General features: G+C 44.1%; 1 protein-coding gene across 1 annotated transcript in view; it reads left to right on the top strand.

Annotated features, from left to right (window-relative positions):
- The window catches only part of ZNF385A (zinc finger protein 385A), a 150537-nt gene extending 125525 nt beyond the window's left edge, over window positions 1–25012 (top strand). The window contains exons 5-8 of the mRNA XM_063293871.1: window positions 14727–15065; window positions 22409–22587; window positions 23299–23394; window positions 23520–25012. Coding sequence (XP_063149941.1) covers window positions 14727–15065; window positions 22409–22587; window positions 23299–23394; window positions 23520–23750 — 845 coding nt within the window. The 3' untranslated portion in view covers window positions 23751–25012. The remainder of the gene's footprint in view (window positions 1–14726; window positions 15066–22408; window positions 22588–23298; window positions 23395–23519) is intronic.
- The last annotated feature ends 699 nt before the right edge of the window (window positions 25013–25711 follow it).

Here is a 25711-nt window from a genome sequence, read left to right as displayed (position 1 = left end):
TTCTTTTTATTGTTATTAGGATTAATATTTTGAAACTAGTGTTGTCCATTAATACTGTTGTATGTATTGATATTTTTCTTTTGTTAGTTTTCGTAATAATAATACACCAGACATTACTATTATTGAAATGAAAAAAGTGTAGTTCTTAGATGTAGCAATACCAGGAGATAATTAAATTGATGAAAAACAAATGGAACAACTCACGAAATGTTGGAATTTGCAAACTGAAGTTAAAAGATTTTGGAAGAAAAAGCCAATTATAATACCAATAGTAATTGGAACCCTTGGAGCCATACCAACGGCATCAACCAAATATGAAAGTTTTTAATTGATTGGATTTTATAGCCCTGATTTTGAAGGAAAAAAAATGCCTATATACTACAACAAGAACTCCAGGATTCCCAGGCTGTAGGTTAGAACCTGAATCATCAGAAGATACCCAGTCTAAAAACGGTGATATTCATTGGATGAACAGATTGTGATGATGATGATGATGATGATAACAGCAACCTTACCTATCCTTTGCCTTTGATTGTTCTGCATGGATTTGAACTCTGTTAGCGAAATAAAAATCTGCAACAGTTAGGAGGTGGTCCTGGAGAGGACTTTCTCTGTAGATTTTCCTCTGGGTAGGCACTGAAGAAAACCCACCCTTGGAAAGAGAGGCCCACTCCAGAGGTCCTTTCTTGTCTGCAGCAGGACAGTCCTCTTCTTTGAGTGTCTTGCTGGCAGTAAGAGAGGCGGGCAGGAGCTCTTCCTCCTCCTCCTCCTCCGGTAGCATGTCTAGTAGAAGCAAATTCAGCTGCCCTAGTATAAGAGGACAGGTGTTGGCATCTGGTTAAAAAAAGAAAGAAGCAGAGAGGAAGAATACATGAGCAATTCCCACAGTGGCGAGACATTCATAGAGGGATGGCTCAGGGATCAGTGCTGGGGCTGCTAGTGGAGTTAGGAGTAAGCTGGAGGTAAATTTAAAAAACAGATTGTGAAGAACTCCAAAAGTATCCATCCAGACTGGATGAATTGGCTTCAAAACTGCAAAAGCAGTTTAATGTAAACAGTGATGATGTTGGCCACCTCTACCTATGTGTTAATGGGATCTGAGCCAGCAGTGACTGGCTTTGAAGGGAGACTGGACAGCTGCAAAAATGTCCACTGGGTGAACAGCTGCCGCAACAAAGGCAAATTCTATGTTTGGAAATGTTGGGAAGACAACTTAAAATAGAACTTTTGATATTTATTTATTTATTTAATTAATTAATTTTTATGGCCACCCAACTTGCACACAGTGACTCCAGGCAGCCTACAACAACAACAATGATATAGTAATGCCTGTATACAAATCTGTGGAGAGACCACACTTAGAATAGAGCTGGTATGCAGTTCTGGTCACCACACCTTAGAACTAGAAAAAGCAGCCAGAAAGGTTAGGTTTGGGGGGCAGCTTTCCTGTGATGTAAACCTACAGTAATTGGAGTGAAGGTCAAGAGAGACAGAATAGAGATATATAAAATTATGTGTGGCAGAGATAACATGGATCAAGAGAAGATTTTCTCCATCTCTTACAACGTTCTAAATTCTGGTCAGCAACTGAAATGAAATACAGGGAGATTCGGGACTGTCAGAAGAAAATACATTTTCACACTGTCCGAAGAAAATACATTTTCACACAAGACGTAGTTCGTGGTTGAGCTATGGAATTTGCTGCCAGAAATTGTGGTAATAGTAGCCAGTTTAGATGGTTCTTGGAAGATCAGGCTATCCATGGCTCCTAATACTGAGGGGGTGCACCAGTGGGAGGAGGTGCTTGCTCTCCAGTCAAGGTTTGTGAACTTCCTAAATGCATCTGGTTGGCCTCCTTTTGATCTTATGTTCTTAACCAAAGCTCTTCATGTTCTGAACATGCTCCTGGAAAAATTGCAAATACTAAATACTCGTTTGCTTTCCACTGGAACCCATTGGAGGGGGAAAGTGGCAATAGTAAAGGAGGCAAGGTGAAAATCCCCCTCCCCCCCACACCCTCTCCATCTCTTTCTCTCTGGCTGGCAAGAGAACTGCTTAGGGAATAGCATCTGCCACTGAGTTCCCCCCTCCCCACTGCCACAAGATTGCTCTGACCTGTATTACCAAAAGCCTCCAGGCTGCAGTCATATGCATGTTGTTGTAGGAGGAAATCCCTTTGAACTCAGTGAGATTTCCTTCTGAATAAAGATGTATAGAGTAGATTTGCCCTGTTTGTCTAATGTGGCTCACATGCAAATTTGTACCATCTTCCTTGATCTCTCTACTTTTTGTATGGATAGAAGTTCCTTATTAATTTCTCTCTGGATGTATTTTGGTGCTTTTGTTTCACTACTTCCAGGCAGTAGTTTTATCTCTGACAGCAGTAGAAAAATAGCAATCTCTAAATTGTAGGCAAGCTTTCCTTTTGCCTGTTTAGAGGAACCCAATACAGGTAGTCCTGGATTTATGACCACAGCTGGGACCAGAACGTCTGTCACTAAGTGAGGTTGTCGTTAAGTGAGACAGACCTGATTTCATGATTTTTTGCCACAGTCATTGAGTCATTGATTCACTGCGGTTGTTAAGTGAATCACGTGTTCATTAAGCAAATCTGGCTTCCCTCATTGACTTTGCTTGTTGGAAGCCAGCTGGGAAGGTCACATATGGTGACCCTGGGACGCTGCAACCATTGTAAATACATGCCAGTTGCCAGTCGCCTGAATTTTGATCACATGACCACAGGGACACTGCGACAGTCATAAGTGCTGGTTGTAAGTCGCTTTTTCCAGCACCATCATAACTTTGAACGGGCGCTAAACGAATGGTTGTAAGTCGAGGACTACCTGTATATTATTCTGCCATACCCGCATAATCCAGGATAGGGAGATATGAGAAGTGAAGAATCTGGTATTAAAGGGGAGGGTGAGTAGGGCTAGGAATTAGGGTGATGAGCCAGATGGAATTTGAGTTTAGAAAGTAGAAAGTGTTGAATTGGCAATCAGAATCTTATTTCAGGCATCTGAAAATTTAGGGAAGTTTGCAGTCTCACAAGGGATCATAATCATGTATTTCAGGTAGATCAGAAATAGGTGCAGTAATTTGGTGTTAGCCAACGAGGCTAACTTGGCTAGATGTTGCTGAATTGGAAGTTGAAGTTGAAAACATCTGGAAGAAACTAGGTTGCCTACCTCTGTTGTAGATCAGGCGCGCCTTCATAGGAACAGCTTTAGGATGTAGGCAAGGAAGAAATGAAAACCCAACTTTGATATGCATTTTTGCCCCTAGAAGGATCACTTGGAATTTTGCCTGTTCCATTCCTACATTCTTTGATTAAAATACAGCAAATCAATACCACAGAGATGGAGGAAAAATAAGAAAGATGCATTGCATAGTTTAAAAGATGGATATTTAAAAGGTACTCCTATGGACAATAGTGCAGTGCATAAATTGAAGGCTGCAGTTCGGTTAGTAGCACAGAAGACTTGTCAGAGCAACTGAATGAGAGATTAGGGCTAACAGCAAAACTGGGGCAAATGGGTGGCTGAGAGTGTTTTTGCCTGGAAAACCAAACCAGCCGTTCGCAGAGACTAAAGGCCCAGGTGGGATGAGATAGAAGTGTTCGCATCTACTGCTGTAGTAACTTTCCCGAGCTGAGCCCCCACTGGATACATTGGACTGAACCAATGTATCATTACCCCCAACCACTTATGTCAAACTACAGGGGGTGGTTCAGTATTTTATTTTATTTTATTAAGGAAAGGTGCTGGTGGGGAAGAACAGCAAAGCTGTCTGCCAAAGGGGCAAACAGTTGGAAGCTGGTATTAATCCTTTCCTTTCTAGCTATTTTTGTACAAGTAGTTCTCGTTTAGCGACCACAATTGGGACTGGCAACTAGGGTGTTAAGTGAAGCGGTTGCTAAGTAAAACCGCTACTGTGCTTATGACCTTACTTCAGTTTTCCTTTGCTTCACAGACCCATGAAGATTGTAAATGTGAGGATTGGTCACAAAGTTACTTTTTCATCACCATTGTAGCTGTGAATGGTCGCTAAACAAGGACTACCTGTAATCAAAATTATCCATACCCGTTCCCTCTTTTTTCCCCATGGGCAAGAAAGTAATTCTGCCCTCTTTCACCTTTCCTAAGCACTTCTCCACTGCTGACTTAATGGTTTTTATCTGGCTGTATTTCCCTAAACAAACACTTTCCCCAAGAGACTGGACAACAGCCCTAGCAGAGTTTATCTCACCCTATTCTGCCTCTTAGCCTCCCACCGAAGCAGTGGGGATGTAGAAACATTCAGCAACTTTGTTCAGTTTATGTAATCTATGCTGTCGTGGCCACAATGTGACATTTACATAAACACACACAAATATAGTTTGGATTTAACAGCAGTGGATTTCCTTTGCATCAGCACAGTCATACCTTATATTTTGTTTTTGAGTGGAGATGCCACTTCCTAATCACAACTAGACTAAAATTATGGATTTGTCTATTGTTTTTTAACAGCAGTACTTACATTTTCCACCAGGGAAAACAGAATGTATTGATTCAAAATGGATCAGAGTGTTGGTGCACGGATGTGGGGTTCAAACCTCTAAAGCACCTTCAATGTCACTTATAAATGCAGTTTCACTCATTAAAAAAGAAAAAGACTTTGAAAGACAGGTCCAGCTTCCTTCTTACATGAGCTATAGAAGTACAATAATAAAAAAAAGTCACATCTAGAGACTTACTTATTCTAAATGAAAAAACAAGAATCTGGGCTGGTTTATCAGGTCAATGGTGACCTGTTGACATGCCTAGAACCTGGCTAAATCTGTAGAGAGTAAGGACCTTGATGGAGGTATTCAGGATTCTGTTATTTCAGCCAATCTCAGTAAAAGTAGTTTTAGCCTTCCTGTGGAGTTGATTTCTTGGCCTGGTCTGCCTAGTGGGGCTGATATCAATCTTGCAAGTCTAATTATGTTGTACCTCCTCCTCCTCCTTATAGTTCATTGGGTTAGTGCGGTGTCTACCTGAGTCGCTTCCAAATGTTATCTGGCTGTTGTGGACTTAAAATATGTGCCTTGTTGCTTTGGCAACAGAGCTTGCATATCTCCGTCAAAGTTGTCATCCTTACTCTCTACAAAATCCTGCACGGACTGACAGTTTGGCAGTCATATCTTCTCTGCCTTGTTACTATTTTGAAGTTGACTTGGTTCCATGGACCATGGGATTCTGGAGAGAATGTCATAGTGGAATTCTACAAGCCTGAAGATTCTAACGTAGCTTCAGGGGCGTTATCTGGCTAATTCAGTCTAGTTTGTGCAAAACAGTTGTTAAGTTCTTTCAGGTCTCCTTGGGCATCACGCTGGGTCCTGATGCTGAGCCTGCATGCCCACTCCAGGCAGCCAGAGCACTGGACCTCTTGCTTCTTGCAGGAGGACACCTTACAACAGGGGCAGTGCCAAGAAGGAACCCAGGTAGAGCCACCCTTGGAAGAAGGCCTTGATGCTGGCCAGGTCATCTTGGGCATGTTTTATCTTCCTTGCAATAATACAGCTTGCATTGTATTGTAGATATAGCTTGAGTATTAACTACTTTAATATTTCTCATTTTGACAGGCTAACATAACAAATTATCATCAGAACCAGTGTCACTTGATTTAGATAATACCCCTGCTTTGTCCTTGTTGTCTGAGCCAATAGAATGAGAAGAACATAGGAAAAGCCTTAGTAGTTAGGCTGAGCCTCTGTTTACTCTAGGACTCTGCTTCCATGGTAGTCAGCCAGATATCATTGTGGATCCCACAGATAGGCATGAAAGAAATAACCAGTCCCTTCCTCTGGTGTTCTCTTCCCCATTCTTGGACCACCATAACAGCTCATCATATTTACCCCAATCTCAGCAAGTGGCCATTCCTACCAAAAATAGATACTGCCACTTCCAAACCAGCCTGCTAGTGGGTAGTCCAGCTCCATTTACATAAGTTGGTGTCAGAGTAGGAGGGAGGCTCAATGCCCAGCTTTGTTCCTTAAGAAAAGCCCAGTTAAACATTTTAAAAATAAAAGAAGACAATCTTTTGAGCAGTTGAAGCACAACCTCCTCCAACATTTCTGTGTGCAGAAGTGGTAGATACCGGGAGTGGCCTAGCAAAAAGAAGTACCTATGAAAGTCCTGTGGATGCTCAGTTGGAATGCATGCAAAACATCCTCTTTGTTCCAATACCATCAAAATCCTGTTCTTTGGGGGCAAAGTGGGACTCATTCCTTTTTAAAGCTATGTGCTCTGTGGTAACAAGTAGTGGCAATTATTGTGTCTATCTGGAGTCTTCAGTCAAGTTCACTGGATGCCCATGAGCTCTAGTGCTGCAGAATGGGGCTTTAAAAAAAAACAACAGCAAATTGTGGTGAGAAAATGCTTCCTCCATCATGCACTGCTTTTGAGCATCCCAGAAGCATAGGGTAGTGGATCCCTTGGTGAAAGCACATGGACTAGGTGAACTTTTACTGTGATTCAAGGAGGCAAATTATATTTTTAAGAGTGGAAAACAGGTTTCAGCTGAATAGCAATGTTACTTTCAATTACTTTGCATCAATAAGAGAATGAGGATCTATTAACAGATGCAAGATTGCTCTTCATTTCTGTAAGGCTGAATCCTCTTTTTGTGTAGTCTTGGTATTTATTCATTCACCAAATTGATATGGCCCCCCCATCTCACGAAAAAGTGACTCTGGGCAGTGTACAATAAGACTATGAGAGGAGCCAGGTGACTCATCAAAAGTCCGTGCAGCTGCATAATTTGTTCTGCATGGCTTGGCCAAAAGTTTTGAGTTTTGGGGATCTGCCAGTTCATTTTTTCTTTCTTTTTCTTTTAGTGCCAAAATGATCAAAAGATCTCCCTTTTCCTTCAAAGTCATGCCCTGTTGTGCAGCCCTCTCTTCAAATTAGTTTCTCTGTGCTCACTCGGTAGGTAGCGATTGAAAGCAAAACTGTACATCTTCAGAGTCTGCAAGATGGGCACTTGGCGTAGCTGCTGGTCTTGTCAGCCTGTCCACTCAGCAGTTTTTTATGTTGTAGAATCGAACTTGTGGGAGTAATTTGCACAGTAAAGATGAAAACTCCCTTCCCAACTTTGAAATTAGGACAAGTTTTCATGCAGAGATTCCACAGCTGGCTGTTAAAACTGGCTATGATGTGACATGCCAGAAGTGTGGTAAATTTATTTGTCTCAGGCATTCTTACCCCATTTTCAGCCAAAAAAAAAAAAGGCTCCCAGAAGAACTCACATACATTCAGTGATAAAAGATCATCCATCTTTGCAGGATTATAATCTCAGATACAACACAGATGTGAAATGTGATGAGGAGAAAAGAGGAAAAAAAATAAATTCAGTGTTACTAATGGGGATGGGGAGACTTAAAAACCTGCCTGAGAGATTCCTACCTCCCAGCGTTCCCAGCAAAATATAATGAGATGCTGCCACCAGTCAGGTTAAGCCCTCTAGCCCCTCCCACCCCACGTCTGTCTAGCTGGGGACTTCTTAGTCTTTCCATCTAGGATTTCTCCCTTCAGTCTAGCTTTAGGAAAAGAGAAAAGAAGGTGCTCCAGACTTTCCTGCCCAAAGCCCAGAATAAAGAACTTAACAGACCTTGTGCCAGTCCTGAAACATAAACAGCTGTGCAGTTATGCATTTTTGCTCCTGGGAAAGTTGTAATGAGAAATTCCCTTCTCAAACCATTTACGCCAATTCTGAAGGTTAGATATATAGTAAAAAGGACTATAATGAGCAAAGAGAAATATAGGAAAAACAGGAAGGCAGCAATCACACACACACACAATTCCAAATAAAATCAGCAGAGTCAGCCTAACTAAACTAGTTACATTGTACCTCCTTAAATGAGGCCTTACAGAGAGGAAAGCTGGAGTAAGACCTTTTGAGTCTTGGGCTTGAATGTTTGCGGGCAAGCCATCCTCTTTCTGCTCTGTGCCTTGTAGTTTTCTCCTGAGCACTTACCCCCAGCTTTATAGAAAGTGGGGGGAACTGAAAGCCAGCCTCTTTGAGAAAACGTATTGTTGCTTGGCTCAATCAAGGACAATACTCCAGCTATTAAATCCTCAGTTCAGCCAGCAAATCAGAAATGATCTAGGGATTTAACCCACCTTCCTAATGACCTTTGATGTAACTTTAAAGGCATGGTCTGGTTTTGCATAAATAGGGTTGCATGGAAGAAACACTTGGAAACAAAATGTAAATTCTGCCTGTTCAGGCCTCTTGGCATTGGCTTAATTTTTCAGCTGCTTGAGGGGCACCATCATGCATATCAAAACTAGAGTTTTTCACACTTCAGCAGCAGTTACTAGTAGTAGTTCTTATCAAGGTACTGTCCATATTGATGATACTTTTGAATCTTTTATAGAAGGCACAATCAGATGATTTTGATGAGTCAGTAGTGTACAGCCGGGCAGATTTGGAGGGCCAGGAGCAAAGTTTGGGTTGAATGTAGTGCTGGGTGTGTGGGACAGATCAGAGGGAACAGATTTATCTGAGTCAGGGTTATAGGAAAAATGGATTGTTTCTTTAATTCAGTTTAAGGCTGACTCCTTACAACTCTGGGAAGCTTACAAATAAAGAAGAAAACAATACATATTATACATGCATACATACAGTTAAATGCCTTCCCTCCTCCATTCCAAAATACCTAGTCTATTAAATAAAACGTCAGTCGCTGAACCTGAGGTCAGAACATAAAATTGGTTTGCAAATATACCTGGCAGTTGCCAGTTTTATTTTAGAGTAGGAACCAGGGATAGAATAGGACTCAAGTGTCTTAGCGTGTCATCTTATCTATGGTATTGGGAGGTAGAAAAGGTGGGGAAAGTGCTAAGTCAACTCCAGCAGGCTGCTGATGGCTCAACACGTTTTGTTGCCATCCATTGCTCTAGAAAATCCTGTTAAGCCGTACCAAAGTGACAACAGGCACCTCCTCCTGCTGTTGCTGAAACAGCACTAGTAACAGTTCTTTGTTGAGCTATTTCGTTTTGGGGATCAGACAGCTAGGGAGGAGGATACATGGAAAGAGTAAGATGATTCTCTGCTCTTTTTTTTTGGATGCACCTTCCAAAGGCAAAGGTACTTCTCTTTGAGCAATTCTGTAAATTTCGGTCTCCAGGTATATAATACAACACAGGGAAAAAGCTGGATTAAGAAGGGTTCTCTTGACATAGAGAATGCTGGGACCTGTAGTTGTTTGGGTGAGTGGTACATGATGCACTCTTCAGGGAAGAATTGAGAAGAGAATTGTACCTCTCCTGAAGGTGCACCTTTAGCTCAAAGTCATGACCTAATGCTGATTATTTGCTGCATAATCCCAGACAAAGGGTCATTTGCAGTTTGTAACCTTGCAGGGATTTGTTGGTTGAATTAACCATGCAGCTGCTTAGGATAAAAATGTGAGCTTTAATTGGGACTAAGCCAAGAGGCACAGGGATTTGCTTTATATGAATACTTTAAGCAGCAAGAAACGGAGACTCTTTTGCTGTAATTTTTCAGAAAATGCAACCAAAGATGGTGAAAGTGTTTGATGGTTCAGCATGAAGCTAGTGAGCCCATTGGTTGAGATTACAAATACCTCGTGCAGGAAATATTGTCCTCAGGCACAGTTGGTTTGATTGTTCTCAGCATCATCATCACATAGCTAAATTTGGCCATGACATCGTCATGTTTCCTTGATTCTGAACAAGAAGAAAATGAAGCCCTAGCAATTTTCAGCAGGGAAAAAAATGGGGGAATTATAGCTATGAATGGTGGGATAAAGGATGAGCATTCTCAAGGACAGAAAGATGGTTGGAAAACATTTTGGGTCTCCCAATAGCATTACCTTGTCCCTTCCAGTTTGAAAATGGAAAATCTTTAATACAGATTTTTTGAGTTAATGGTTCCACTACTACTTTGACAACCACTTTTCTCACAGCCACTCAAAGTAGCTTTCCGATAAACTATCATAATGCAAATAAGGTGTTTTGGGCAGCCAATATAGATTTTGAACCTCTCCGTGTTCTCATTCCCAACATAACTTCATCACGAAAAGAGGGATATTGGCAAGAAAACAGCTGAGGCGTATCCATGAACTCACCAGGAGTTGAGTTCAACTTAAGAGACTTTACCTTTTTGTATGTTAAAAGCTAAGTGGCACAGAAGATGAGTAGTCAGGAAATACTACACGTAGCTCCCTACAAGTCTAATTTAACTATGTGGGTTATGTTGGGGCTTTTCTGGTTGCAAAAATAATTTTTTCTCCAACAGTATGATCAAAATATTAGGTGGACTGTGAGCTAGAGCCTGGTACTGAACTTCTGGCCAAAGGCTCTTAATGGCTGGGAATAGTTGGGTGAGCAGCTGTTGTGTTACAGACTTGCATAATCTGTTGCCTAGAGTCTTGCCCCTCACCATTCATCAGGCACTCTCCTGGAGTAGTCATACAGGGATCATGTGCTCCTTGGGCCTTGATGAGGAAGAAAACGGTTGCCGGATTGAATGGCCATAGTCCATTAGGATTATCCCTGGTATGCTCTCTCCATCTTTTTAACTTTATTCTTTTCTGTAAGATTTTTTTAAATTCTTTTTTACTTGTAAGCTGCCTAGAGTCACTTATATAGTGAGATGGGTGGTGTATTAATTAATTAAATTTCTTGAAGGATTTCATATAGTATAGCACCATGGAATCAAGCTCATCAATTGCCCTTTTTTGAAAATATCAGAAAGGCATTAGCTGCTCTTTTGCTTGTTCTGAGGGTAAAATGGAAAAGAGAACTGTTTGTTCTTTCCTCTGGGAGCTGATGTGGGTCAGTGAGAGCCCCTGGTTTGGAACCTGTCTTGAAATTTGAGGTAGGGCAGTTGCAGTGTTGTTGCCCATGCCTGGGACTTTGCATGCTGAGGAAGAAATGCTAGAAGACAGGCACACCACACAAATGTCTTGACATCTCTCTGGACCTGCTCAGAGCATAAGATGTGATTATTAATTATTATCACCACTGCCTGCTTATCAGTCCAAATAACTTGTTTGTGCTTGAAGTTCCCCTCCAAAGAGATAAGAAAGAACTCCAGGAACAGCTACAAGGGTTGGCAGGTGGTAGCTCAGCTGAGGTCAGCTGAGCAGACCACAGTGAAGCCTTCAGGTTTCCAGTTCACATGGCCCTGCCCCTGCCCACATGGTCTCCTTACAGCAGCAAGTAACTATTTCCAGAGTTGCAAGGAAGATTCTATGCTGCAAGGAAGATTCTCCTTGCCTAAACTCTACGTGCTCATGTGGAGCAAATAACACACACACACACACACACTACCAAGTTGCAAGTGAGTTCTTGTCCACCTCTCACTTGGGCTGCCCAGTTCACACTTAGAGCATAGAGAAACAAGACCATTCAGAGTCTCTTGACTGATGATAACTATTTTCACTGCCAATGTTGTCTTGAATCCTTTGTCAGTTCTTTCCAGCTCAAAGTGGGGTGGGCAAAGTGTGACCTCCCCCACGCCACATGGGCTCCTCCAGCCTCTTCTTTGTGATCACTATTGCTGAAAGTAGGGGGCACAGTTTCCCACCATTTGGGGGCAAGAATCACACAAACATTTTAATGGGAACCTGATAATAGATTAGTATGGCTTTTTTAAACATGGAGTTCTGCTGTCCTCACTCCCCACAAACAAAAGGGAAAAATAGTCCAGTGCAATTTACATCATTGCTTTATCCACTGTAGCCCTTAAACTCCCCTGGTCACCAGATGATTGCCCACCCCTGAGCTAGAAGGACACAGCGCTATATTCTGCGTGCCTGCCCAAAATCATTTTCTATCCCTAGGTCACATGCAGCTGACATCTGCACCTGCGTCATATGAATAGCTCTTTTGTAAATATAACAATGGAGTAGTTGAGTTCTCTATTTGCCACCTGCCAAGGGATTTATAAATCTAAGGGTGAAACAAGCTTGGTTTTAACAACTAGATCTTACTTTATAAACATGGTCCTCTATAATGTCAGTTCAGTGGTTGTATGTTGTATAGGTACCTTAAGAAAAATAAATTACTTCTGTATTTACCTGAAAAGAAAGAAAGAAAGAAATTTTCAATGGCAAAGATGACTCAGATAAAATATGGTAATATAGGCAAGCAAGTTTTTTAAAATTATTTATTTATTTGTTCTAGCTGATGCCGCCTGACTCCAAAGGACTCTGGGGGGCAAGTTTTTATTGTCCAGTCTTCCTTGGTGGACATGCCATCTTAATTTCAGGGGTATCTTCCTCTTGGGTAAACACATATTTGCTCTTTTTTTTTCCAGCAAGCCTTGGAGAATCCTTGGTGCAATTTGATATCACTTTTGCTCTTGTTAGGATCCAATATACATGTCTGAAAACAATTCCCCATACCCCTCCTTAATTTGTGCAGATATGGCTTAAACACCATCCAGTGCGCTTGTAAAGTCAGATGGTCATATGGTACAAATGGGATATTTTCTGCAAACCTGTCAGCCTGAGAACTTTTGCCTCCAAAGTACCTTCCTGTACTTCGATGCAGCAAAATCTTTTTAAAAATACAGAAAGGTCTAGGAAGAATTTCCCAGGGGTCCTGTGCTGTCCCACTCCAGTGAGTATTGTACGATTTAATCCAGTTAATCAATAGGTTAATGAATCAAAACTTCAACTGATTAAAATTATGGTAAGCAAATATTGATCAGTAGAATTGTGGCTTTCAGAGCATACCTGATTCAGTCCATTTTATTTATTTACTTAGCCATTTTGACAGGAATTGGAGGGGAAGAAAGAACAAATTAAATATAGCATTTTTTTTTCTTTTTAAAAAAATAACGGGGAACTTTTGTTGTTTCTGTAATTCATAAACTTCCTCAGTCTTGCATTTATGCTTGCTTAACAAACAAATATTTTAATGCTCAGTCTTGGCAGTGGAATTAATTATGCCATGCTAATGCATGTGCAATGTACGCATATTTCTTCTGACTGTGGAACAGAGGTCTCCTGGGCATGGCTCTTGTAATAACAACAGCATATTAGTAGGCTGCATGACAGCCTCGCTTGTTTTCTTTTCATAAAGAGAAGGTCTCCATAATCTTGCCCCAAAGGCAAGATTTAATTTAAAACCAGGATTTAATTTTAAACCACAGAACCTGTTTCAAATGTCAGGGCTCAGATTAAAACACAGCAAGTGATGTACTGATGCTTTATTCTTAACATCTTGAACATAGGACCAAGAGTTTCCAAGCCCTACCTACCTCATTTCTTCAAGACTACCTATTCTATGGGGATAAAATAGAATGAGGAAATGAATGCCTAGCCTTTATGACTGTCAGATAGATTTTAGTGAAATTATAATTTCCAGAAATTAATATGCTTTGTTACACCATAGAGTGTTATGGATGACTGTATAAGGCACTGAATTTCCATGATAATCTGTTTATCTATATGTACGCTGAAGTTATCGTTTCTGAGCATGTGACTATAGAACTCACTGCCAAATGTTGTTGTCTTCCTTCCTAGTGTCTAAAAAAGGTTAGGTAGCACTTTTAGAAAATAGATGTATCTGGCTTGGAATTCTGGATGCCCAACACATCTGGTGGGTAACTAATTGGGGAAAGCTGGTCCAAGGCTACAGGGCACCTTCAGCCTAGTGATTAATTTTAAAACTGAGAGGTAGTTTGAATCCAGATGTGTGCTTGCCCAGATGCCTAATTTGGTGTTTGGCTGGTGAGAGATAGATGGGTGCATTGTGCAGTGGTCGTCTATTATTGCTGCACTTGCACTCTGCTTAATAAATTTATTTATTTATTTATCAAATTTATCACCACCCATCTCCTAAAAAGGGACTCGGCGGTTTACAATAAAACATAAATAAAAATATAAAACTGTAAAGCAGTATAATACATAATACAATAAATATAATAAAAACCTTGATGGCTGGAAGTTCTTTATGATTTGCAGGCAGAGCTGGGTCCTTCTAAGAAACTAACCATCCCCAGGAATGGCTACTCTCTCTCCCGCTCCAGGTGTAATTACAGAACCAGGTCTTTAGCTGTTTCCTAAAGTCCAGGAGGGAGGGAGCCAATCTCACTTCCGGGGGAAGGATATTCCAAAGGGCAGGTGCTATTGCAGAGAAGTCCCGCCTCCTGGACCCCGCCAGATGGAATTCTCTTGCAGACGGGGTCCGTAGCATGCCCTCTCTGCACGACTGGGTGGGACGGGTTGATGTGATGGGGAGGAGATGGTCCCTTAGGTAACCTGGACCCGTGTCATATAGGGCTTTAAAGGTGATAACCAACACCTTGAATTGGATCCAGAAGCATACTGGCAGCCAATGCAGCTCGTGGAGCAAAGGAATGACGTGTGCTGATCTTGGGAAACGCAAGATCGCCTGCACGGCTGCATTTTGCACCAGCTGTAGCTTCCAAATACTCTTCAAGGGTAGCCCCACGTAGAGTGCATTGCAGTAGTCTATATGGGAGATAACCAGGGCATGAGTGACTGTTCGAAGGGCCTCTCGCTCCAGGAAGGGGTGTAAGCCCTGGAACTGAAAAGAAATACTGAGGCTGGAGTGAGCTTTAACTATAAAAGCGCCTCTGCAACCTTTTGATTCCTAATTATACACTCTGGTTAGATTTGTCTGTATCTTCTCTGCTTCTGCCCCATTCCTGATGCCTTCTCTCTCTCTCTCTCTCTCCCTCTCTCTTATTTTCTTACACAGCTGAGCAGCTGAATGGCATTGGAGCCTCAGTGATGGCGCCCCCCGTGCCAGCTCCCTCTTCGCCAGATAAACAGCCCTGCCTGGGATCTCCAGCAGCAGCAATAGCACCCCACCTGGCCACTTGCCCAGAGCCAAGCCAGAGTTCCAAGAGTGGGCCGGCCTGGGGGACCAAGTTGGGAGAAATCTCAGCCGCACCTGCAACCCCAGCCACTTCAGGGGTGACTCCCCCTAGTAACGGCAGCCCCAAGCCCGATGAAGAAAAGGCCAAGAAGCTGCTATACTGTGCCCTTTGCAAAGTGGCCGTCAACTCGCTGTCTCAGCTTGAGGCACATAACAAAGGTATTTGTGGAGAGTTGAGAGGTAGGTTTTTGTGACAGGGACTGTTGAGGTAGGTCAAACGACGTAGCCCCTTGCCCTGTAACTGTTAGTTCAGCTCCCTTTCTGTGCAGAGGGAAACAGTGCTTTCACCCCCAGCCATCTAGGCCAGTGTTTCTCAATCTTGGCAGCTTGGAGATGTGTGGACTTCAACTTCCAGAATTCTGGGAGTTGAAGTCCACACATCCTCAAGCTGCCAAGGTTGAGAACACTGTTCTAGGCACATGCTTACGAAAGAAGCTTGTATGATGGCATGTAACAATTAAGACTGAACTAATTCAGGAATTAGTTGTTCCAGATAGGTATAACCAGAGCCATATTTTGGCATTCCCACTAACTAACCCCTTAAGGCAATTTAAAACCAACCAGTAATTGTTTTCATTGCTGCTGAGCTGTGAAACTCTGTTGGTGCTCCCCTCACTGCCCAGTACAAGAATGTAAAGAATGGCATTCAACGTCCCATCCCTGGTCCATTTTCTGGTGTTTGGCTGTTAGGTGTTTTCCCCCAGTTACACTGTCCCTCAGCTGTATTTAAAGGACCTGCTGGGTGTGGGGGCTGAACCTCAACTGGAAGGGGGGAGAGGCCGATTTGAGCCAAGGACCTGGGAGTTGGAAAACATGGCTTCCCCACAAGATCTGCAGAGTTTCAACATTTTTAATGGTGTGATTCTGAATGTAATGCAACTGAATTAGGGATCAAGCAGCTTAGCTGTGAAACAGGCTGATAATGTGGGATTTTATAAACGGAGGGGTGCAAAGACTTAAGTGTGGAGGTACCATAGCCTACTCCACACCTAAAAGAAAGACCAAACCTTTATTTTTCTACCTCAGTCTTTAAAAACAACTGAATTCTGTTATCTGTCCGTATTTATTTGCCTGCATTTATTTGTTATTTGTCTGTATTGTGAAGGCTGGGCAAATCTGCAGACTCCCCCCACCCCCACCCCGAATTCTAGTTCTTACAGATACAGAGGGCAAGGAACTGTATTTCCCAGCCTCCCATTTGGATTCTCAAGTTTTATAGATATTAACCCCACACTCTTTTGAGCATAACTTCACAGCCATAGTACTAACTGATTAGACCCCAAAGACCTTGTAAATGTTTTAGTGCTCTGAAAATGGAGCTGTATTTTCTTTTATTTCTCTGCAAGTCCAAACCAGAATAAAAGAAAAACATGTCATGCAAAGGGCCTTGAAATGGAAGACATGTGAAGCAACGGCAAAGCATATTTCCTAATGGCTGTAACAGAAAAGCTCCGCTCCGGGTCCACGGCATTGCTACTGTGGCTGGGATCAGCTCCCCAGCTTGTCTTGGTACACTTGACTGAAAAGTAATTGTTCTGCCCTCCTCTGCTGGTTTCCTGTCTCTGCTCAGTGCATGGATTTGGGGACGACAATCCAGTCCCATCTGTGGTCCTTCTACACCTCAAAAACATTGGCACCATTCATCTAAACAGCAAAATAGGAAGGGAAGGGCCTATTCTGTTTCATTACTACAAATAGCCTGGCTCTTCTACTCTGTGCTTAATTGTAGGAGGAGAGCCGCATTAGTCTATGGTGTCAAAAAGTCAGAAGGATCTGGTAGCTCCTTTTCCAACTAACAAATTGTATTAAAAGGTATAAGCTTTTGTGAGCTGCGGTTCACTTTATCAGATTGACCTTTTTCAAAAATGGTTAGTCAGAAAAGGTGCTACCAGACTCCTTAAGATTCTCTGCTTAACATTATTGCATTCTTGCCTAAATTCTGCCAATTCTGATTATGGTTGTTATTTTTTATTAAATTTATACACCGCCCATCTCGCTATAAAAATGACTCTGAGTGGCTTACAAATAAAAATGAAGATTCCCCTGCCCCCGAATTCCCTCCCCAGCCTAACTGTGTTTTTAGAAGATGGAGGGAGCAATCCAGTGGCATCACAGCAAAATCAACATGTGCACCTTCCCATACAGAGTTGCTGAAGTGGGGTGAAGAAGTGACCTGTTGAATATTGGCCTTTTACAACTGTGGAAGACACAGGAGCCCTGTGGGAGGGGTCAGGAGTAGGTTCTTCCTTTTCCATGCACCTTGCCTCTGGGTGCACCCAATTAAGATTTTTATCTCCTTTCCCCCAAATCTTTTGCATCTTTGGCCTTGTAGCAAGAGCTTTGGGTGTGGTTGCAGAGCACGTCTTGGCAATAAGACAGACATTCCCCACCAAGTGAGCTCACAGCCCCAGCAGCTCAAGCCTCCTCTGGAAAACTGGCTCTCCTGCCTTTCAACCAAATTTACAGGCCAGGCCGAGCAGATGGAGATCAGAATGCATAAAACTCAGTGGCTGTCCTTCCGGCTGCGTCTCCTCCCCACCACTGTTTCATCCTGTCCATCCTCGTGCAGTCCTGGTCTGGAGCTGTGGGGCTGCAACTGAGGAGATGAGGAGTTGCTGCTCAGGAAACAGGCCCAGTGGTCAGAACTGCAGGGCAGTTGCATCACTAGGCCCATCCAGTCGGCCAGTTTAACATGCTTCCCTCTGGCCCGTGAAGCCCACAACAGTATGCCGGCATCACTTGCTCTGTCCTGGCAGCTGAGTTCTGCTTTGGCTCAGGGACGCGTCAGGCAAGTATGCCTGTCCTGGCAGATGTGACATGGCGCAAGCCAAGGAAGGTGATCGGTGGAGTTCCTGCCAGTGGGAAAACATCCACCAACCACTCTCCCTTACGTTAAATGGGGTGGAGATGAGTGAGACCAGAACTTCTCAATCCCAGCAACATTAAGAGGTGTGGACTGGGGAATTCTGGGAACGGAAGTCCACACCTCTTAACGTTGCTGAGGTTGAGACACACTGCTTTAGACCAGCCTTTCTCAACCTTCTGACCCTGGAGGAACTCTTGAAATATTTTTCAGGCCTCGGGGAACCCCTGCACATTCAGGCTCAAAGTTAGGCCAGAAGTTACAAAATTACTATATTCGTTTCCTGGGTAGGCCTATCTATATGCATTAACCGTGTTCGTAAACTGAAAATAAAGAATGAAACTTACCTCTTCAATGTGAAGTTGCTGGAATTTGAAGTAATTTTTTAAATAAATTGTGATCTCCCAGGGAACTCCTAGTGACCTCTTGTGGAACCCTAGGGCTCTGTGGTTGAGAAACTCTGGCTTAGACTGAGGGGCTTAGCCATCCATTGGACTCTGATTTGCAGGGTGCAGGGGCAAATTTCCAGCTTTCCCACTTGTCCTGCAGGCCCCATTCAACCTGCAGATGGTCTTTCTGGTTGACTCACCCAGCCTACTTGCTCTGCCTTTCTCACTCTCTTGAATTCCTCTTGCCCTCCTCCTTTGTTCATCCTCTTACTTCCTTTTGCTTACTCCACCGCCCCTCCCTCTCAGCCGCCCCCTCCCTCCATTAGCATCTCTCTTCCCCCCCTTGCCCTGTCACACTCCCGTGATCTCCTTTGCTCCTACCCATCTCTTTTCCTTGCTTGCTTGTTCTGCACTTGCTCTCTTGCTTGCTCTCGCCCGTCTCTCTCTTTTGCTCCGCCATCCTCCATCTTTCTCTCCCCCTCCATCGCTTTCTCCACGGCCATCTGTTCTTGTCACCCGCTACATCACTGGCTGCATTGCCTGCTCACTGCCTGCCTGTTTTGTGGCTTGCTTTGCCTGTCATTCTGCTTGCCAGGCTGAGGGCCTCTTGCTTGATAGCTCCCACTTCTCCGTCTGTCTCGCAATTTTGCACTTTTTGTCTTCTTGCTCTTTCATGGGTGCCCATCCTTCTCTCTCCCTCTCTTTCTCAATCTCTTGTTTACTCACGGCCTTGCTTTGTTTAACAATAGCTGCCTGAAGGCTGTTGTGACAGGTGCTGGTTCGGGGCATCTGCCACTTCAGCCAATGCCGCTTTGCTGCGCAAGCTACCAGCCAGGGCATTTATTTACCTGGATAGATAAGGAGCCTGTGTAATGCCTGAGTGGCCCTTTGCATCAAAGGCAACGCCTGATCACGCCTGTTGCTCAGATCAAAATGGCCATGGAGGACAATAGTCTGGTCAGGAGGAGGAGGGAATGTGCCCACCACAGCCCAAAACAGTCAAGGGGAACTGGGCAGATCCCAGCCCCTGCAGTCAATCAACACAATCTCTGTGGAAGCACCACAAATTCATAGTTTACTGCAAGTCTTGTGTTGAGAGAAGAGGAAAAACATCACTTAAACATTGGAACAGATAAATATGAGGTTAGATGTCTTCAGCTATGGATTAGGGATAAGGAAATGTTCCTGAAGAATTATTAGTGAGGCATCTTCCTTCTGCATATAGGAAAGGCCATGCTTGAAGCAGAAGAGGCCAGTGGTTCCTCTCCTGTTTGGTCCCTATGCAGCTCTTGGTGGGCTGCCTCTTGTTAGCACACATCTAGTGTATTAAGAGGTGTGTGCTGGGAAAAAGCCGTATCTTCACTTTGCTAAAAGTGTCATTGTAAAATCTTCTGTAGCTTCAAATCATTCGCTGGAAAACTAACTCATTGAGAATTGGTGACAAGGGAAGAGAATATCAGAACAAGAGTGGAGTTAACTGTGATCCTAAGTACCCAACAGAATAAGGACCAAACATGGTTAAGACCTAATTTTTGTCATATTTTGAGACTAGTTACCTATTGCATCTCTCCAGTCTTCTCTAAGATAGTCATATCATTCCTCAGATCTCAGAATGTGGCAATGTGAAAAGATGTTTCGGTACTATAATGCTAATAGTTAACATGTATAAATCCATCTCCCCCTGTACCTAATGCTCTTGTAGAAAGAATAGGGCTGCAAATCTGGGCTGCAAAAATCCAGATAATCCCTTGATGGCAGCAAATTCTAAGTCTTTGCTACCATCGAATGGTCATCTGGATTTCTGCAGCCCAGGTCTGGTTGCTCTAAACAATATAAACTGAATAAATAAATGCATGTTTAATTATTCAGAGCCCTTTGCTTTTCTAAGGACAAAAGTTCAAATTAAGATAAACATTTTTAAGTAACATGTTTAGAACCTATATATCTTTTAGAAGAGAAAAGAGACAGCCATAAATGCTTCAGTTTGGATTGGAAGCTGAGCTATTTCCTCCTCCACTGGATTTCAGTTTAGGAAATGCTGGATGCAGAATTCAGCATTTGAAGGATGTCAGTATTACTATACTTACATGGATCTCCCCCTCCCACCCCCCAAAAAATACTTTTGAAACAGGGGCATCATCTCTGAATGAAACTCATAATAGAGGCAGATTTTTTTCCAGTCTGAACTTTGGGAAATATTTTTACATCCAAAGTCATGTTCCTTTTGGATATGCACAATATTTCAGAAAGCAGTAGTTTCAACAGGATTCAATGGGATTTACAGCACAGAGGACAAAATTTTAATGCCCTCCAGGGTCATTCTTCTTTCTCTATGATTAACAAAAGGAGACTTTTATTATAAAATGTAACCCCATTTTATTAAGTTCACACAAATGACAGAATTTAGCTGTTTGTGAAGCATAATTTGGAAAATTTTATTCCTCCTTGCTTTCTTTATTTAGTAAAACTTATGCTCACTCCTTATTTATCTAGAATATCACAGAAGTTCTGTGCTGCTTAATTAGACTGAATAAAAATATTGAATCAAAGTGCAGATTTTTGTGTCTTACGTGATCAACCCACAACCTTTAAAATCACTTTCCAGGGGTCAGAGTGTGTGGTTGCTTCTGATTAGTAATAGGGCTGAGTTTAGGGCTGAAAAACTCTTATTGTTTTTCATTTCCAACGAGAGCCACTTTCTGGCCTTTCAAACTGGATATTCCAAGTCTGTTTGCTACCTTGAATAAACAGATTCCAGGCAGTAAGGCACTGGTAAAACATAAACCTCTTCTTGCCATTGAGATTGTAATATTGTACCGTCTATTTTAATATATTAAAGTTTTTCTTGCAATTTCTCATTGCAATTAATGTCCTCATCCTACTGGCATCACATTAGCCTTTTTGGCATTTGTGTTTTATGATAGGCCTTTGGTGTGCCCTGTTAATCCACACTCAGAGTCTAAAGTGGCACAATGCAGGCATAGATCTGTTCACCTCGGTGGCAGTTTGCCCTTGGTCTTGTCTCCTTCCTAAATTATGACCTAACACTGAGACGGCTGTAGGAAGAGCAGCCATGGTTTGAAAGACGGTCCTCACTTCCTTTGCGAGGATGTCCAGTTGTGAAGAAAAGGAGGTCTTGCAGAAGACAGAATTAGGACAGCAGTATTTAAATGGAGAGCTCGAACCATAGTGTGGGGTTCTGTCCTAACTGCCAGGAAACACGCTGAGACAATGACTTGGTCTCTAATGTTTTATTGCTTGTACTTAACAGGAATCCTAACAAACTGAAGAAGCGTGGGAAAAACCCAGCCATATAAACCCCAAAGGTTAAGGCGGTCCCGATCTGTGTCTCTTTGAATGGCTACCTAATTCCTCAGTGCTACCCATGCGCTTAACAGTCTGGATGGGAGCCCCCTGCTCGCCATCCTTACTCATGACAGGTTCAGCTTTCATATTCTGTCTTTTGCTGTAAACTTTTTCATGTTCATCTTATTATACTTTTAGCAGCAAGTTAATGCGCAGATATTAGAAGACGATAATGTTTATCTTCAAGCTGTGAAAAGCTTTGCCTGCCCGTATGTATCAGTGAAGCTCTCGCTAAAAACTCAAGCAAAGCAGATTTTTTTTCCCCCCATTCCTGGCAGGCATACTCCTTGCACCTCTCAATCAGACAGGAAGAAAACTGTTTGTAGAGGTCTGCTAAAATGTATGTGCACGCGCACACACACACCGAGACATTCTGATAAAGTAAAAGCAATACTCAGATGCAATAAAAAAATCAAATTGTCACCTAACAATATGAAAATGGGACTTCAGAATTTCTATAAAATGTGGTGGTTTGATAGCCAAAAAGCTGTAATGTAAAAAGATCCTTTATTTGAAGGTAGAAGTCATCACAGGAGGGGAACCTGATAGGTTTGTTAGACTGCAGAATCAGTTCTATAAAAAAAGATGTCACTGCAGAAAAGTCTGTTCTGTGTCCTTTCTGATCTTAGTTTGTCAACGAGATGGACTGAATTACAGGTTAAATTCCTCTAACTATAGACTTACAATTCCTAAGATTACAAGGAAAAAGAACTGTAGATGGAGGATAAATTCTGCTATTTTAGAGGGCTAGATTATCTCTACCGGTTTTGCTAATAGGAAGAGGAAGCGTACAAGAGAAAGCGTCGCAAGAAATGTTTGGCGGACATTTCTCAAGAGGGTGCTTTGAGCATTTGTAGTTTCAAAATTGGGTTATACTCTCCTAGGTACAAAGCACAAGACTATCCTGGAAGCGCGCAGCGGACTGGGGCCTATCAAAGCGTATCCACGTCTTAGTCCCACCTCTGGAGGGGAACCAGGCAACCAAGACCCCAGTGCTCAGGAGAGAACCTTCCACTGTGAAATCTGCAATGTCAAAGTTAACTCGGAGATCCAGCTCAAACAGGTGTGCAACTCAGTCATGACACCATGTCAGTACATCTTGCCAGGGGAGAACCTCCTCCTCCTAGGAAGAAGAGTTGGTGGGACACAAGAGCACACAGGGGTGTTTTATAGTTATACTTCAGCCCTAAAAACATTTCTCTACTTTTGTCAAGGCTCAGGTACAAAAGCAGTACAATATGAAAGGATGCAATGCCTCTGAACTTACATACGCAAAGTATATCTCTCTCCCCTTGATGAGAGATTTCATGTCGAAGTTCATAGCTTCCTGGGAATTTTGAGTCTCAAGATCAGGACTTGATCTCAGTAATTGCCCAGGGCCTGCTTATTAAATACAGATTGCCCCAGATTGCTCTACTATCAGTTTGGAAGATGGGAGGAGACACTGGGATTGCCACTGGAATTACCTGATTGAGGCCATGCTTGCACTCGTGAGCCAGCCCTGCATAGGGGCTATGGACTGCTACTAGGGGTGGGAGTCCATAATAGGTATATGCATGTTCTCCGACGCATGGCCTCTCTCTCAGGTGCATCCTCAAAGAAGTACCAATTTTACCACCAGAAGCATCTCCAGTGAACGTCTTGGAATCTGAGTTCATCAGCCTTGTGCACGTGGCTGGACTTGCAGTGGTGACAGACAACATCCGGTCAGGGAATCAGGATTCTTTGCTTGCTATTTAGCACACTTTCTGCTTCTTCCCCTTTGGTTTTCTAGCATATTTCCAGCCGGCGGCACCGGGATGGAGTTGCTGGGAAGCCTAATCCCCTGTTGAGTCGGCACAAGAAGCAGCGTGGCATGGCAGAGCTGCCAGTGAGTGCACATGGGCATTTGCCAAGATGGGCTGTGGTAATAGGCTTGAATAGCTGGCACCCCCTTAATCAGACAACCAGACTGAACCTCTCTTTTTCTCTCTCTCTCTCTCTTTGTCTCCACAGGGCTCCCTGGCCTTTTCCAAGGAGCTTCCCAAGTCCCTGGCAGCTGGATTGCTACCCAATCCCCTGGCTGTAGCAGCTGCCATAGCAGCAGCAGCTTCCACACCCCTGACGCTGCGGCCAGCCCCAACGCCACCCCTGTTGCAGGGCCCGCCTCTGACGCACCCGCTCCTGCGTCCGGCTCCGGGGCCCATCCGAACTGCACATGGACCCATCCTCTTCTCACCATACTGATGCTGCCCGTCCACTCACCTGCCTGCCACAATCCCGGGACTCCTGGCTCCACCAGAACCACACCGCCCTCCCCCCCGGCAACTAGCAACCAGTCCCGGCACTCTCACCAGGCGTCCAGGCCCACTGAAGGGAGCATTTTACTCTTCCTCCCCATCCTTTTTCTTTGTAACAGGAAATGGAATTATTTTTCTGAGAAGAGAAAGAGGAGGAGCCCGCCCTTCTGCATCCCCACACATCCGTGCGCCTGCTCTCCACCCGCTCGGGACCCCAGCCAAATCTGCACAAGTGCTGGGCTCCTGCAGGGGGCTGGGCTGAGGCGTGCTTCTTGGGGTGTGCCTGGGCGTGCACGCGCGTGTCGGTCTCATCTTCCGAGGTACGAAAGGTTGGGGAACGGAAGTGCCTCCCCAGGACTCTGTGGCGCATTGGCAAGAGAGGCAGTTCTGGTACCTCAGGGACTGATCAGCAAGCAATCTCCTTTCATCCCAGAGCTAAGGGGGCCGTTGCCCCCCTTACTCGTACAAGCCATTGTCCACTTGCACTGAGAAGTGGGGGGTGTATGTGTGTGTGCAGGACAGAAGACAGGGCCTCCCGAAAGAGTCCCTACTGCAATAATGCTGGCCAGCACCTCCATGTACATATCCCCTGAGGTCCCCCCCCCCGTCGGCACCCGCCTCCCCCTGTGCTGGCCCTTATCCTTACTGCGCTTCCATGCAATGGGGCTCCCCTTGGGCTCCTCACCACGGCACCTCAATAAGAGACTGGCAGAGCAAGTACTGTGCCCCATTTTCCATGCCCCCCGGTCCGTCCTGCACTGAGCAGCAGACAAACCCAAGCCTGTTCAGTTGCGTTATTCCAGTCTACAGAACTTCCTGTCCTCTGAATGAAGAAAAAGGTGACCCCATCAGCTAGCCTGGGAATGGCACGTTGGTTAAGAGAGTGCATCAGAGTTGGGAGGAGTGGCTGGCATCTCTTTCTGCCTCTAGACCATTCCTTTGGGTTTTCTGTGCTGTTGCCATGGTAACGTGACATCTCCCCGCCTCCTTACCTTCCCTTTGCCTGTTTCTACAGAGATGGGTCTCCACCTCTCCCTGACTGAATGGGACATTAGCCAAGAGGCCGGGTTGTTCTTTTCCTGGGGATCAAGCAGCCCCCTCCTCCAAGCCCACCCCAGCCCACCCCACAGCACCTAAAATTCCAGATGCTTGTAAATCCTTGGCAAGCACCCAGGTTGGTGCCTGTTGGGGCACGGCCTATGCTGTAGCTGTGTAAAAGTGTGGGCACTTGTGTTTGGAAGAACAATTGAGGTTAGGTTCTGTCTGTCTTTGACACACTTGCACACACAGAAACAGACATTGCCATTGGCCGATTCCCATTTTGTCAAGCGGAAGAAGCGTGCCCGGCTCGACGCAGAATCCCGTAGCCCGGGGTTGGGGGGAAGGTCTTCCATGTTGTGGCCCTGCTATTCTTCCCTGCCCCTCTCCAAACTGTGACCGAAGTTCAGAGCAATAGAGACACAGGCGTGGGAGGGGAACAGGACCCACCTTCCCCCAACTGGCATGACCCACAGGGCAGCCCCCGCCCCCTCCATCCCCAGATGTCCTGCATTCCTCCAAGGCTGACCCTTTGTCCGCCATTTGTCTGATCATGGTAGACTCTCACCCTCTCTTGCTGACACCAAGGACTGTCTGCTTCGCCCCACACAGCACCTTTTCTGCCTCCCCTCCCTGCTCCTTGACAACAATAAAAGAAATGATAAGGCTCATTTACGCCTGCGCTCTGTCTGTCTTCCTGTCTGTCAGGGAGTGGGGAAGCCATTATTTCAGGCTGGGATGAATCCTGATGAACGACTACGGACTCTCCTTCCTCTGAGCCCAGGGCCCAAAGCCCAGGATGGAAGGAGCAGAGGAGCAAGCAGCAGCAGCAGCAGCCCTGGGTTTGGTCTGCTGCCACAAAGGGCTGCC

The sequence above is a fragment of the Candoia aspera genome, chromosome 2, assembly GCF_035149785.1.
Source record: "Candoia aspera isolate rCanAsp1 chromosome 2, rCanAsp1.hap2, whole genome shotgun sequence".
Taxonomy (NCBI): domain Eukaryota; kingdom Metazoa; phylum Chordata; class Lepidosauria; order Squamata; family Boidae; genus Candoia; species Candoia aspera.
The sequence above is the reverse complement of the archived record's forward strand: the minus strand, read 5'-3'. Positions and strand labels throughout refer to the sequence as shown.